This window comes from Ammospiza nelsoni, chromosome 3, assembly GCF_027579445.1.
Source record: "Ammospiza nelsoni isolate bAmmNel1 chromosome 3, bAmmNel1.pri, whole genome shotgun sequence".
NCBI classification, from domain to species: Eukaryota; Metazoa; Chordata; class Aves; order Passeriformes; family Passerellidae; genus Ammospiza; species Ammospiza nelsoni.
Genome location: NC_080635.1, coordinates 109,094,590 through 109,107,214, shown reverse-complemented (window position 1 = coordinate 109,107,214; position 12,625 = coordinate 109,094,590). Strand labels below are relative to the sequence as shown.

Sequence of the window (12,625 nt, the reverse complement as noted above, 5' to 3'; positions counted from 1 at the left end):
ACTTTTCTCTGCTAATTCCATTCCATATATGCTCTAAGCTTTCATTAAGGGTGCACTTGTGTGGCCTCTTACACATGAACACTTCTGTTCAGACAAGCTCTCAGCAGGGCAGTCAAAATGCATTATTCCTAATTCTGCTTAAGGCTATGCAAAGACAAAGCTATGACAGCAAGCAAATGAAGCTGGTTACAGGTACAAGTAACCTATGACTTAGAAAAAGCTGTTTCTCTAATGAAATATGGCTCAGCAAGAACCTCAAATGTTAAAGCTCCCAGGACTGCTGCATCATTGGACAAGATCACATGGAACAAAATATTATACATATTTATAGAGCAAAACATATTTATAGAGCAAAATAAAGAGTGCATGACAAGAATAAATTTTGCATTAGATTTGCAAATTACTCTGCCAAATAATAAACAGGGAGGGGCTTTTCCTCTTAAATCAACACAAAATCACTACTAACTGAACTATTTTTTTTTTAACCAATTTTCTTGTTGTTCCATAAATAATGCAGACAGTATGCCAGCAACCAGTCTGGGTGCTAGTTATGAAACAAATAAATAATTTCTATGTAGCAGTTATAGCCATTATTTATTAATCCTTAATTAATCCTTATATGCTGTCTTCTGTACTTTGGTTTAAAGGATGCTTAATTAACAGTTTAAGCTGTTTAACTGCAAAGCCATGTAACATATTCAAACAGCTTTTATTACACACAAAACTCTGGATTTCTTTACACAATTGCCAATGCTGAAGTTTGTCACATGCCTGTGACAAGGCTGTAATGCTGCTTACAGCTGCATAATATCTCCCCAAACCCCATGACAAGATATAAATTAGTGCTTGACAAGTCATGTCAGAGCCCACTCACCTGCAGTAAAGGTCTCAGAGAACCTATCTGACAAAAGCCACTGGCTTTATACCAATCTGGAATTTCATTTGGTGTTAACACCATCTGACGTCCCCTGTAATTACTGTGTTCATAAATTATCCATCTATGAGGAGAAAAAATTAGACAATGTTTTAACTGCCAAATTCTGCTTTGGAATCAATAAATGAGTTTAAGAGAAATCTGTCCCACAATATAGTAGTGTTCAGCTTTGGAAAGCCAATTACCTTCTTTGTAACAGGGCTTAAAAATAATAAAATAACATCCTGATTTAGGTCAGCCACACTGAGATGGTACACAGGAGTTCTAATTTTAGAATCCTATTATTTAAAAATTACAAGCTGAATGAAGCACAGCATTTTCTTGGGAGAACCCAACTTTTAAATACCATTTGTTTTCAGGAGGCACTGTGACTCCTCAAGGAGCACAGATCTATATGCAGTAAATGCTACATTGCTGCAGGTGCAGAACCAGCTGGTTTGTGTGTCTGAATTTGGACAGGCCTGGTTCACATGAGGAAGAAAGAACTACTATGGATGCAGACTGGAACAAGCAAATACTGGAAACTGCAACAGGGTGAAGTTCTTTTGGGTATTTTGATAGAGGTTTTATTTCATAACATCTCTATTCTTTCCAAATACCTGCAAGGGGGGTGGGGAAGAGACAGAGCAAGAGTGCACATTGAAAAAATTTGTTTAGCATTCCCTAACATGCATCCAACTATGCTTAAAATCACACATTGAGTGTAATCTGCCAGAACCCAACTTCTGATTCTCCATTATTGGCACAGCCAGTGAATTATGTCTGGGCTTCAAAACAGGCTGCCATATAGTGCAATTTCTAGAGTTTTCTCACAGTGATGTGCTGGGACTGTCTGGTAGCCATGGGAGTTTGAGTACATGAACACACAATATGTTCATTTTCAGGTTACCTCACTCTTTTGACTGATTTGTCACCAGACTTCTCAATCCAGAAGCAAACTCACTTTATTTTGGTGCGTTTTCACTGCCTAATACACACCTATCTCCAGGAATTATAAATGGAGGTCTCTTAGCAAAGGAAGAGAAGATGAAACTCTCTTCAATAAGGGAGGCAGCAGGGGCAAAGAAGCTGTAAACTCTGTATTTTCACATATTTCAGCACCTGACACTGCCATACTGAAATCCAAATTTATATATCACTTTCTATGTTTCCAGTGATCCTCCAAAAATAAAATCCACCTATATTCATTGGACAGAAAACATACACAATTCACAACTCCATTACCTGGAATCATGATATTGGCCAAGAAGTTACTTGATACTTGACTTCATGTTATGGAAAGAGAGAATCAACTATATTGTGGTTATGGTGAAAGATACTGAAACCTTTGGAGGCTTCACAATACATTTACCTTTTTGTTTCAAAGTTCAGTTCCGTGTGCTATGGAAACTCTATGACCAGCTCATCCTGATGGGGAAATTGATTTACTCTACAGATTGGCTTATTAGCTCTCCACTTGAGGGCAGTCTTAAGCTACCCAACAGCATCTCTCTAGCACACACCTTGGAAATTTACCTCTTCAAAAGAACACATTTAAATGCAAAGCAACAGTAATATGGACCTATCATTAAAACAAAACAAAACAAAACAAAAAAAACCTGAATGACAAAACCCACCAAAACTGATGGCAAGTATCTTAGAGGTATAGGTTAACAACAGGGAAAAAACCAGAGAATTTAACAGATCTGCTGGAATCCTAGAATATAGGACAGTAAATTTTAAAAGCATTTCAAAAATGCTTCCAAACAGCTTTTAAGCTTCATGACAGAAGTTTAAAATGAAGTAAACTTCATGACTATTTTTTACATAGTCTTCAAAGGTATGTTTAGAGAACACAACTGCTTAAAAACAGCTACCAGATCTAACTGCTAGATTCTCATCCAATTCCTGAAGTAAAGGTACTATTTTTACTAACACCAGGAGAGGTGAACTCATGGTCTGATTGTACCTCTGTGTCCATAGCAGAGGTTAAAGGATGACCATGAAGACTTATTAAAAAACATTTTGAACTCATAACACAGATCACAAACCAAATAATTTTTTACAACTGAGACATAAACCAAGAGCAGAGAAGTTGCTTTTAAGGATGCTATTCAAGCTGATTTTTATAATATGACATGAGAGAAGACATGAGTTTCCCTGAGAGCTTGATTCAAATTCATTTCAACTCCTAGCAAAGGACATGAGTCAGTGATAATATATTGTTGAGACAGGATATGAAAATGCTCTGTAAGATGAAATGGCATTAATGCACCATACACAATATTCTAATTTTACATTCTGTGGTTCCATTGCACCTCTAAGTACTTCACTCTAAAGAATCAAAAGGTGATTTTAAACTTACATGCCACCAAGGACTTGAACTGAAGCTATGCGAGGATTGTAGCCCAGGAACTGAAGATTTAAGATTTCTGTACTGAACTCAATTTTCTTTCCTTGGAAACCCGTCTTTTCAAAAAGAGCTATGCAGGGCTCAGACAGCTCCTGCAAAGGAAGATAAATGCTTTTATAGGATGTTGGAATTCCAGATGGTGACTGTAAAGATCAGTACTCCACATACTCCTTTTATTTCAGAGGTTTCTTCTGGATTGTTTAAGATCAAAAACCCTGAATGTTTCTGCTCTTCAACTCTCTAATTAAACTTGAAAAGTCATAAAAAACCCTTATACAAAATACATGAGGGATCTGCTTGCATGGAACACAAAGCTTCCTTATCTTCAGGCACAAAGACCTCTGTGGCTTGTTCTTGCACAATACCTTAAGTATGTTTTAAAATACATTTTAATCAATGCCATATCTCTCTTCCATTGCACTAACCCCCACTCGTGGGAATTTTCATACAAAGAGCTGAACAGACAATAAGATAATATTGGTTTCTACAGCTTCAAATGATGACAGCCTTGTCAGCACTGCTTATCACTTATTGCATTAATTTTTAACTTTTACAGTAGGTTACGGCAACTTCAATCTCTGACTAGACAAAAGATTCAAGATTCATACTACTGAGGTAAAAATTCACGACAAGTGAAAACTGTAACATTGGAATTCTCCAAATTGCTGTGGGGAGATGATTCTTCTCCTTCTCTGTCAAAATGCTTCTGATGTCAGAGGCATTCTGCCCACACGAAGCTTTCTGCAATACTGAATCCAATTTGTATGTTTTCTGGAAAAGGAACTTTGGACTCTTTTCTGTGGGGCAAGGTATCTGTAGTGGACTGAAAATAACCTGTCATAATGAAGGCCTTCCTGTGGAAGCTGGGAGGTAGGGTTTGAAATTCCCCAGGGTAAAGTCAATTAAGCCTGAGTGTCCTGGTGCTGCAGTGTACACTCATAGACAGAAATGACACTGCCACTCCCTTTCTCACAGATCTTCCAGCCAACGACTGCATCAACCCAACGCCACAGCCAGAGGAGCTCCTTCCTTCTGGCACTCACACATCAGCTGCATCGGGAACGCCTGACATGACGCAAAGTCTCGACAGACTCCTGGCCGCCCTCAGGCATGGAAACAGGCCCTCCAAGGCAGAGCTGGCTCCATGCATGCGTGGCAGCTCATACATGCATGCTTCCATGGGAATTTATTGGGCCAGACCTCCCATCTACCATTTCTAACAGTGCTTGAATTCCTCTTTAATCTTCCTTGAGATGTTTACGGGCTCAGATGACGGCGTTGCATGAGTGTCACCATTACCTTCACAGCAGTCCAGTTTTTCTCAGAGCAGCTGAGCTCTGCTTCCTGATGGCACACATGCTGCTAGGCTGTGGAGAATTCCAGGAGAGGCCTTTTCCCTTTACTCCAAAACCAAAGTCTGCTCAGCACCACATGAAAGGCAACACCAGTTAGATTGCCATGCACCACCACGGGTGAAGAGCCCAATGGGACCAGTCACACTGTGATGACATCTCTGAACTCTGAGCCCTTTTACAGACTGGCACCTGCCCTCTGAGACATGCAACTTCTCAGACAACAGCCTTTCAGCCTCATGCCATGCTTTAGAAATAATCCTCTTGTAAAGAAAACAGAAACAGAAAAGAAAATCCTCCAATTTTCTGCCACACCTTACACTGGGCTTTTTTTTTTTTTATTCAGCAGCAATACTGTTATATAAAACAGTGACAAGTGCAAGGTCAGCTCATAAATTTTCTGACAGTTCATCCCATGTACTGCACTGTACCAAGCTGGTGTTCCTGCAGATCTACATTTAGTTATTCCACAGGGTTTCTCATTACAGATGATTGTTCAAGTATAAACCACATTCACAGCTGTTTTTTATAGTATGCTCAGGAAGAAGAACATGTGTCAAATTCAAGAAGGAAAAATGCTATTTTCTATCTGCAGCACAACTACGTGGAGGATGTAAAGCAATCACATCCAAGATATAGTGGAATCTAATCTAACCCCCCAAAACCCTTGAGCTTATAAAAAGCCCTTAATATAGTTTCACAAGTTCTCTTATTTAAAAAAGCCCTTTTAGCTTTCACTTAAAGTGTATCAAATATCCCTTTAATTTCCTTTTTCATGAGCCCGTAAAAATGATCCCTTCAAAGAGGTGTTTAACTAGATAAATACAGTATCATGACATGAAAACAGCAAAGGTTCTTCTTGTATAGAAATGTCATGAAAAATCCTGAGGACAGTTATAGAAATGGCAGATGGTAGGGAGGAATTAAGATTGGCACTGCCAAAACACAGTCCCAAAACACATCTGACAGGTGAAACCAGGAGCTAAAATAATAAGGCTCAAGCTTTAGGAAAATCATGAAAAATAAACAATGTAAGTAGTAAGACAGAAATAATCATTCCTTCTATTCTGGTTTGCTAATAAACCAATTAGCAAAGTAACCCATTCTCCTCTTTTCTGCAGCTAGGGAGCCTCTGAAGAGGGAAGCAGCAGCACATGATTTGCAGACAGATGCAGCTCTGTGCTGCTGTCTGAAGTGTGAAAAAATGTAGGGCTAGAACAAGTTTCACAAGTGTAAAGAACTTAAAGAAGCACAGAACTGGCATTTGTGTTTTAACACATCAGTCTCTGTCACAAATAGTAAATCATTTAAAAGTAAGCTGATCCTTCCAGCTTGAAACAAGCATTTTAAAGCCAGGAACTATTGAAATGTATTTTAATTCATGGCAATCACCCACCAAGCTTGGCTAGAAGCAGTTCTATTGTTTTTAATAAGATCTGTCTACTAGACAGCCCAAGAGTTCAGAAAGCAGACCTACTTGCTGCAGTTGCTTGTTTAGAGTACATAAAAATTCTCCAGAGCCATAAAAGAGGATGACACATTTCAGCTCTCCTTCATCAACTGCTACACCTCTCACAGGTTGCCAAAATTACAGCGGAGTGCTATAAAGCTGCCAAATTCAAAGAGGAGATTCAAGAGAACTCATTTTTTAAAAGAAGTACAATCTCCTCATGTTGCTGTAAGTTCCTGGAATCTTGACCACATTTTGCTAGTAATTACTTTGATCTTAAAAGATACTTGCAGATTCCGTAAGTGATCCATCATAATCATTGGTTGTAAGCTTGAGCAAACTCATTCCTGGCCACTGATGAGTTACAAAATATGTAAATGTAGTTTAGTTTGTATCCACCACACATAACAACATAGCCTGATTTTGCCAAATAGTATTGGGTGTTGCTTTACCTTATCTAGAAGGGTGCATTATTTTGTGATTAACTCAAATTCCATTGTCCTGATGATAACAACAGTATCTTATAATTACATGTATTTCATGCAAAGTTGCTTAATTAGGCCTGCTTTTTAAATATGCATCCAAAACAAGGTCCATGGTACAGATATTTCTTCACACCATCCTACCACCTCCTCAACCCATTCTAAGTGGTCTCTCCTACAGGAAACAGACTTGACTCTTTACAGAAGTTCTTTTATAAGTTATTATTAAGAACAGGCACCCCAGGCAGTTGCTTCTGTAACATCTTCTCCTTTACAAAAACAGCACAGAGGTCAAGAAAACCTGACTAACTGCAGCTAGGTCATTTAACTGCTACTGCACAGAAAAAAACCCAAACCAAACCAAAACAAACAAACCAACCCCCCACCACCACCCCAAACCCTCGTCTGTTGTATGCATACCCTAGAATTTTTACTGTTGCAAAAAAAGGTATCTTCACTGTCCTTATCTTTACAATATTTGGAATAGGTTTTACTTACAATATTTATGATCCGTAAAGACTTTAGAACTGCTTGGGGTGAACAACCCATTGCTGTCAGATCAGGATAGATCCCTTCTTCCAACACATACTGGTTACCAGCGAATTCCTCCTGGTCATACACTATGCAGCTGCAAAAAGAAGGAGAAAAAGTTCCCTCTTAAGACATCTGTGCCAGTAAAATGCATAAAATGCAGATGCTTTGCCTGAAAGATTAATGTGCAAACAGCAAAGCATTGTTCTCCCTAAGTCCCCATATATGAAACCACCTCATGTGTTAGAAAGCTGGTTGCTTTTCTAAAACTTCTACCATTTTAGTGATTTTGCATTATTCATTCAATATAACTTACCTGCCATCTAAAATTTTTGAAGACTTCACAGCAAATGAATCAATACATCTTGTGTTTTTTTCAAATATTTGGCAGTTACCCTTGAATTCAGGCTCTGAAAATAACTGGACCTTTAAAAAGTTATAAACATATTTAAGGAAATTAATTCTTCTACCTTCAATTACATCTCTACCATTAATTCTATAATAACATAAAAACACACTTATAACACCCAGTCTTCCTTGGTTACCTATGTTTGTCACTTCTTCAGTGTTACAATCCTTGCTCAAGAGAGCAAGGTAACAACTCCAAAAAATACTTCTGGCTGTAAATCACTTAGTGACATACAAAAATAATTAAAACAACAATAACAAGTATATCTTCTTGGTGTATCTGCTGGGTAAGATGTTTAAATTCCCAAAGAGTGGCCAGAATAGGCACACCTTTATTAAAAGGCCATAAAAAAGATTTCTTTTATATTACTAATCTGCTTAATCTCCAAAATGCATACTCTTCCCAATAAATGAAAACTCCCTGCCTCTCAGAACACTAATGGTGTATAATCCTGGCAAAGGACTCAGAGAGCATGCCAAGAAACATGGTATATATTCCCAGGGTAGATGGGCTTTATAGGCCTGTTACAGCTACAGACACAGTCTCATGTTAGTTCTTTCTCTGCTCCAAGGATAAGAGAGGATACATCCCCCAGAGTGTTTTGCCTCTATTAAAAAATTTAAAAATTAAAAAATTCTAAGCAGCAAACTTGCTAATTTGGCTAGAGGATAATTAGCCATGATCACACAGAAGTCATTCACATTACAACATGCCTACCAGCTTTATTCACTCTTAATAGAGACAGGAGTGTGGGCAGGTACAGCATTCTCCAAAGAGGAGCACGCTGACGATGGATGCAGTCTGTTGGCTGCAAGCCACTACTTCTGTGTTTCCTTAGGATAAGGTCTTCCTTAGGATAGGGTCTTAATAGGCACATAGTGTAAAGATGCAAATAATTTTTCATGCACACAGCTGGAAATAAGCAGCCTTGAGATTTTTATTCCCCATAGTTTATGCATTATCCCTATGCAGGGGGTTCCAGTGAAGCGTGCTACTAATCAGGAGCAGCAAACCAGGGCAGCTAAGAATTGTCTCCTTGGGTTTTAGGGCTGTGATATACTCACTACTTTGACTGAAATGAAAATAAAAATAACAATAACTTTGTATAGGGACAAACCTGAAAACTTGAAAAGGTTCAGAAATTAAGAAGGATGAAAAAAGCTGCCCATTAGCCTCACTGGCAAAACTACATATTAGTACTTGCACAAAGAAGACAGTCCAATGTAGAAATATATTAACTCACTGAACAGACAAGTTCTCCCTGCCATTTCCTTCCCTTATGTTATTGACAAAAAATGGCATTAACGTTTAAGCACAACTCAGCAGTACTTGTGAGTGAACAACTCCTTTCAAGTGCAACCACCACTGAAATAGGTTCACAAGGAATTAAGTCAGCTGTAACAAGAACAACATCTATCCTGTAGTGCCCTCACCGAAACATCATCTGTTTGTAGAGCCCTCAGCAACAGACTCCAGGTCCTGCACCTCTGCAGAGAAGGCTGCAGGCTCCAGCTCCATAAAACAATCACTGATACCCCAAAACACCTCACTTGCTGAACCCAAGAAAGTTCTGATGGCAACTGTGTATCAAATCCCACCTTCCTTGGGTCTTAATGTGCCTTACTCAAGAGGTTTGGAAAGTAGTCTTCCTCCACCTGCAGTCTTCAGTCCTTGACTAGTCAGCCATCTATGCAAATACCTGAGTGTTCCCCTGGACAAACAGCCACTGCTTTATTTACATGTTACAGACACTGCACAGTATGTTTCATGTGCTTAGAGAAGTATCTTACCTTGACTTTACCCCTTTCGCTTCCAACAATATCCTGCAAAAGTTTTGAGGGGAAAGAAGAGAAAAAATATTTTCAACACCGATAAAATAACATAAAAAATTACTATTAATTATCGTTTAAATAATGTAAATAAACTGAATTTGATAGAAAAAGTAGAGTTCCAAATACTTCAGCAAAACTTGCAAAACAAGTAGAAAATTAGCTCCTTACCATAACAATGGGTTGAACTGAAGATATTTTGCAATTCTTTCCCCCCCATGCCTCAATGCTGGGATACAGCCCTTTAGCCAGTATATACTGCTCCCCTGTAAACTCAGGATTCTCATAAGCCACCCATCTAAAAGAGAAAGAAGAGGAGAGTGGTTGGTAGAAGTCACACTACTTTTCCAATATACAGATGTGTACATTCATTACTGTCTTAATGTAAGAACAAATAAAAAGTTTCTGAAGGGCCAAATTGTGATGCCGTTAAAACCCTAAACAAACCAGTGTATCTGAAAGTGCAAACCCTATGCAAATTTTATTACCTTCTTGCACTATGTTGATACAAATCAGAGTGAATGAGCTAAAGCAAAGCACAAGTTCAGACACATCACACATCCTAAAAGTTATCTTCAGTAAGAATATTTCAAGGTGTTTTACAATTCTCTTATTTTACCAAGGTCAAGTTCTTCTCTTAAAAAAAAAGAAAACAAACCCAAAAAAACCAAAAGAAAACCCCAAACCAAAAAAACCCCAAAACACCAGACAGATATCAGAATATAGCTTTTTCAACAAAACTAACTTTCAGAGCAATCTGAACAGTAAATGTAGCAATGCTGACTTTTAATGTTGCCTGTAGCTACAGCTCAGTTGTGTTCAAGCAAATACACACCCTGACAGGATGCTGAGCTGCAACAAGAGGCAAATATGCTAAGCAAGAGGAGACTGTTCCTTACTAGGAATCAGAGAGAGCAAGAAGAATATCCTTGAAAGCTAAGCACCAAAACCACCACAAAATTGACCAGATCAATGTATCTAAATGCAAATTTATTATTGTAACTACTCAGCTGGATCTCGTGCTTGACATAGGCCACAAACTCAGAGATCTGCATCAAGTCTTCTGTCTCAGTCAGAATATGCCTTTTTGAAAGGCTTTCAACTTTTGACATGATCCACATTTTAAGTATTGGAAAAGCAACTAAATCACTACATATATCTGATGTCCAATTACTCCTGCAGTCTTTAGGTCCAATCTTAAATATCTGCTATCAGTTAGTCCTGCTAAGAATAGTATGCTACATTCAATATATCTCCTATTACAGTGTTCTTCTCACCCTGGTTCCATACTGAAAGCCCAGAGCACTTCCTGCATCTATACTACCTTTGATTTTGTGATAACCTGCAGAACTTGACTTGCTTTTTCACTGCTACACTTCCCAAGCTTTCCCATACTTACAACTCTTTTTTTATCTGTTTGGTTGTTTTTTGAGTGCCCATATGAGATCAGACCACAGTAGCAGCTGCATTTCATTCATTATATTTATGCAGGAATCAGGACATCTTGCTGGTTCCTGATTCTACAAGAAAAACTTCTACTCAGAGTCAACCTGCTTTTAATTTTAGCCACTGTAGTGCATAATGAGTATATGCTAGGTTATGCCAAAATCCATTTTCAATTGGCACAGAAACTTACTGAGTTTATACACTAACAAAAACTTCATCTCAAAAAGCAATAAAATGATACAGATCTTAAAGTCTGCAGGGGAATATAACTCTCAACATCAAAATTCCCCATTAATTTATGTGAGTTGATCAATTGGAGTCTACTAAGCTGCAGTTTTATTTCAGGTACAAATGTCAGAGTCTCTGCAGATACAAGTGGGATAACTTCTAACTGAAATAAAGGTGCATCAACATGTATGTGCCAAGAGCATGAACTTTGTTTTACTTGTCCATGGCAAACATTCAAACAGTGAATCACACACATCACTATTCACGTCTCTTGGTTTGCCTCAGATATAATCAATTATTCCAACTTGTTACACACTCATTACTTACGGCACATTTCAAGGTCCATTTCAAAATCACCTCAGAGTAATTCATCAAAGAGACATTGGTATGTACAATAAATTGAGCAGAGAGTTCAAATGTCTCAGGTGTGTCTATACCTGTATATCACATACACCAAAAGCAGTGAAAATGAGGTTTCCTAAATGATTTCTTCAGCAGGCATTCATTAGATTTTTCAGTGCTAAGTGCCAGGATACAGCTATGGTGCACAGTAGTTTTACTCAATTGAGATCTATGCAAACAAGTGGTTTTGATATAAAATTAACTGTAAGACATGTCAGCAGCCTCCTGAGCCCCTTGATAGCAGTTATTTAGTTACCCCCCATCTAAAAGCCTGAATGCAGAAGTAATCAACGGATCTCACTGGCACATGTTTACATTTAAATAAATGGGATTTAAATAGTTAAGTGCCACTCTTCCATGCAAGTCAGCCCATGCAGACAGACAGTTCCTAGAGTCAGGGCTTAGTGGTGAGATACTTGTGCTTCTCCACTTCATTCAGAAGCCCATATAAGCTGCTGAAGGTAGCAATAACATCATCAAGCACAGGCAGCTGAACTCAGTACCAGCTAAACCTGCCAGACCTCAAGATTATCCCTGGGAAGGAGCACTGCCTTAATCCAACTTCTGACTCCACAGAAAGGCCTGGAGAGCAAGATATTGCCTCCACAGCTGAGCAAGAGAGTCACACTCCAGCTGCCAGGCACAACAAAATCCCAATGCTGCTCTGCAGCATGGCAGCAACCATCCTGCCCCACAGCGAGTGAGCTCTCCTGGCACAACAGATTTTGCAACCCCCAGATGCACAAACTGCCCCTGTGAGGCTGAGCAGCAGCTCCATCCCAGGCTGCTGGCAGGAGGGTGCAGGAGACCTTTCCTCCTGGGCACCATCCATGCCCCTGAAGCCAGAAGTGGCATAAAGCTTTGATTATGCTTTATGTTTAATTGTTAGTACTATTACACGCAGAGAATCTTTCTCCAAAAACCTCTATGTATGACATCTAGGAAGTGCAGCTCCAAACAGAGCCTGAATGTACAGGCAAGAAAATAATCCAGACATGGGTAGCTCACCAAAAATCAGATTTGCCCTCAGTTAGCCCAGGACTCACCGTGTCTGACTTTAGGAGGGAGGTCAGAAAGTTACCTGGCACTTGCAGACTTGTACAATATTAACAGACAGAATGAGGTAATAAAATTGTATTTATAGGAGAGAGAAAACAGGTTCATCCTGCC

General features: G+C 38.8%; 1 protein-coding gene across 2 annotated transcripts in view; it reads right to left on the bottom strand.

Annotated features, from left to right (window-relative positions):
* Nucleotides 1-12,625, bottom strand: part of CRYBG1 (crystallin beta-gamma domain containing 1) — a 95,733-nt gene that overhangs the window by 7,207 nt on the left and 75,901 nt on the right. For both annotated transcript variants that reach the window (XM_059468906.1, XM_059468907.1), the window contains exons 15-20: nt 9,551-9,677; nt 9,341-9,373; nt 7,458-7,567; nt 7,109-7,238; nt 3,279-3,418; nt 875-998 (exon numbers count right to left, since the gene is read on the bottom strand). In XM_059468906.1, coding sequence (XP_059324889.1) covers nt 875-998; nt 3,279-3,418; nt 7,109-7,238; nt 7,458-7,567; nt 9,341-9,373; nt 9,551-9,677 — 664 coding nt within the window. The remainder of the gene's footprint in view (nt 1-874; nt 999-3,278; nt 3,419-7,108; nt 7,239-7,457; nt 7,568-9,340; nt 9,374-9,550; nt 9,678-12,625) is intronic.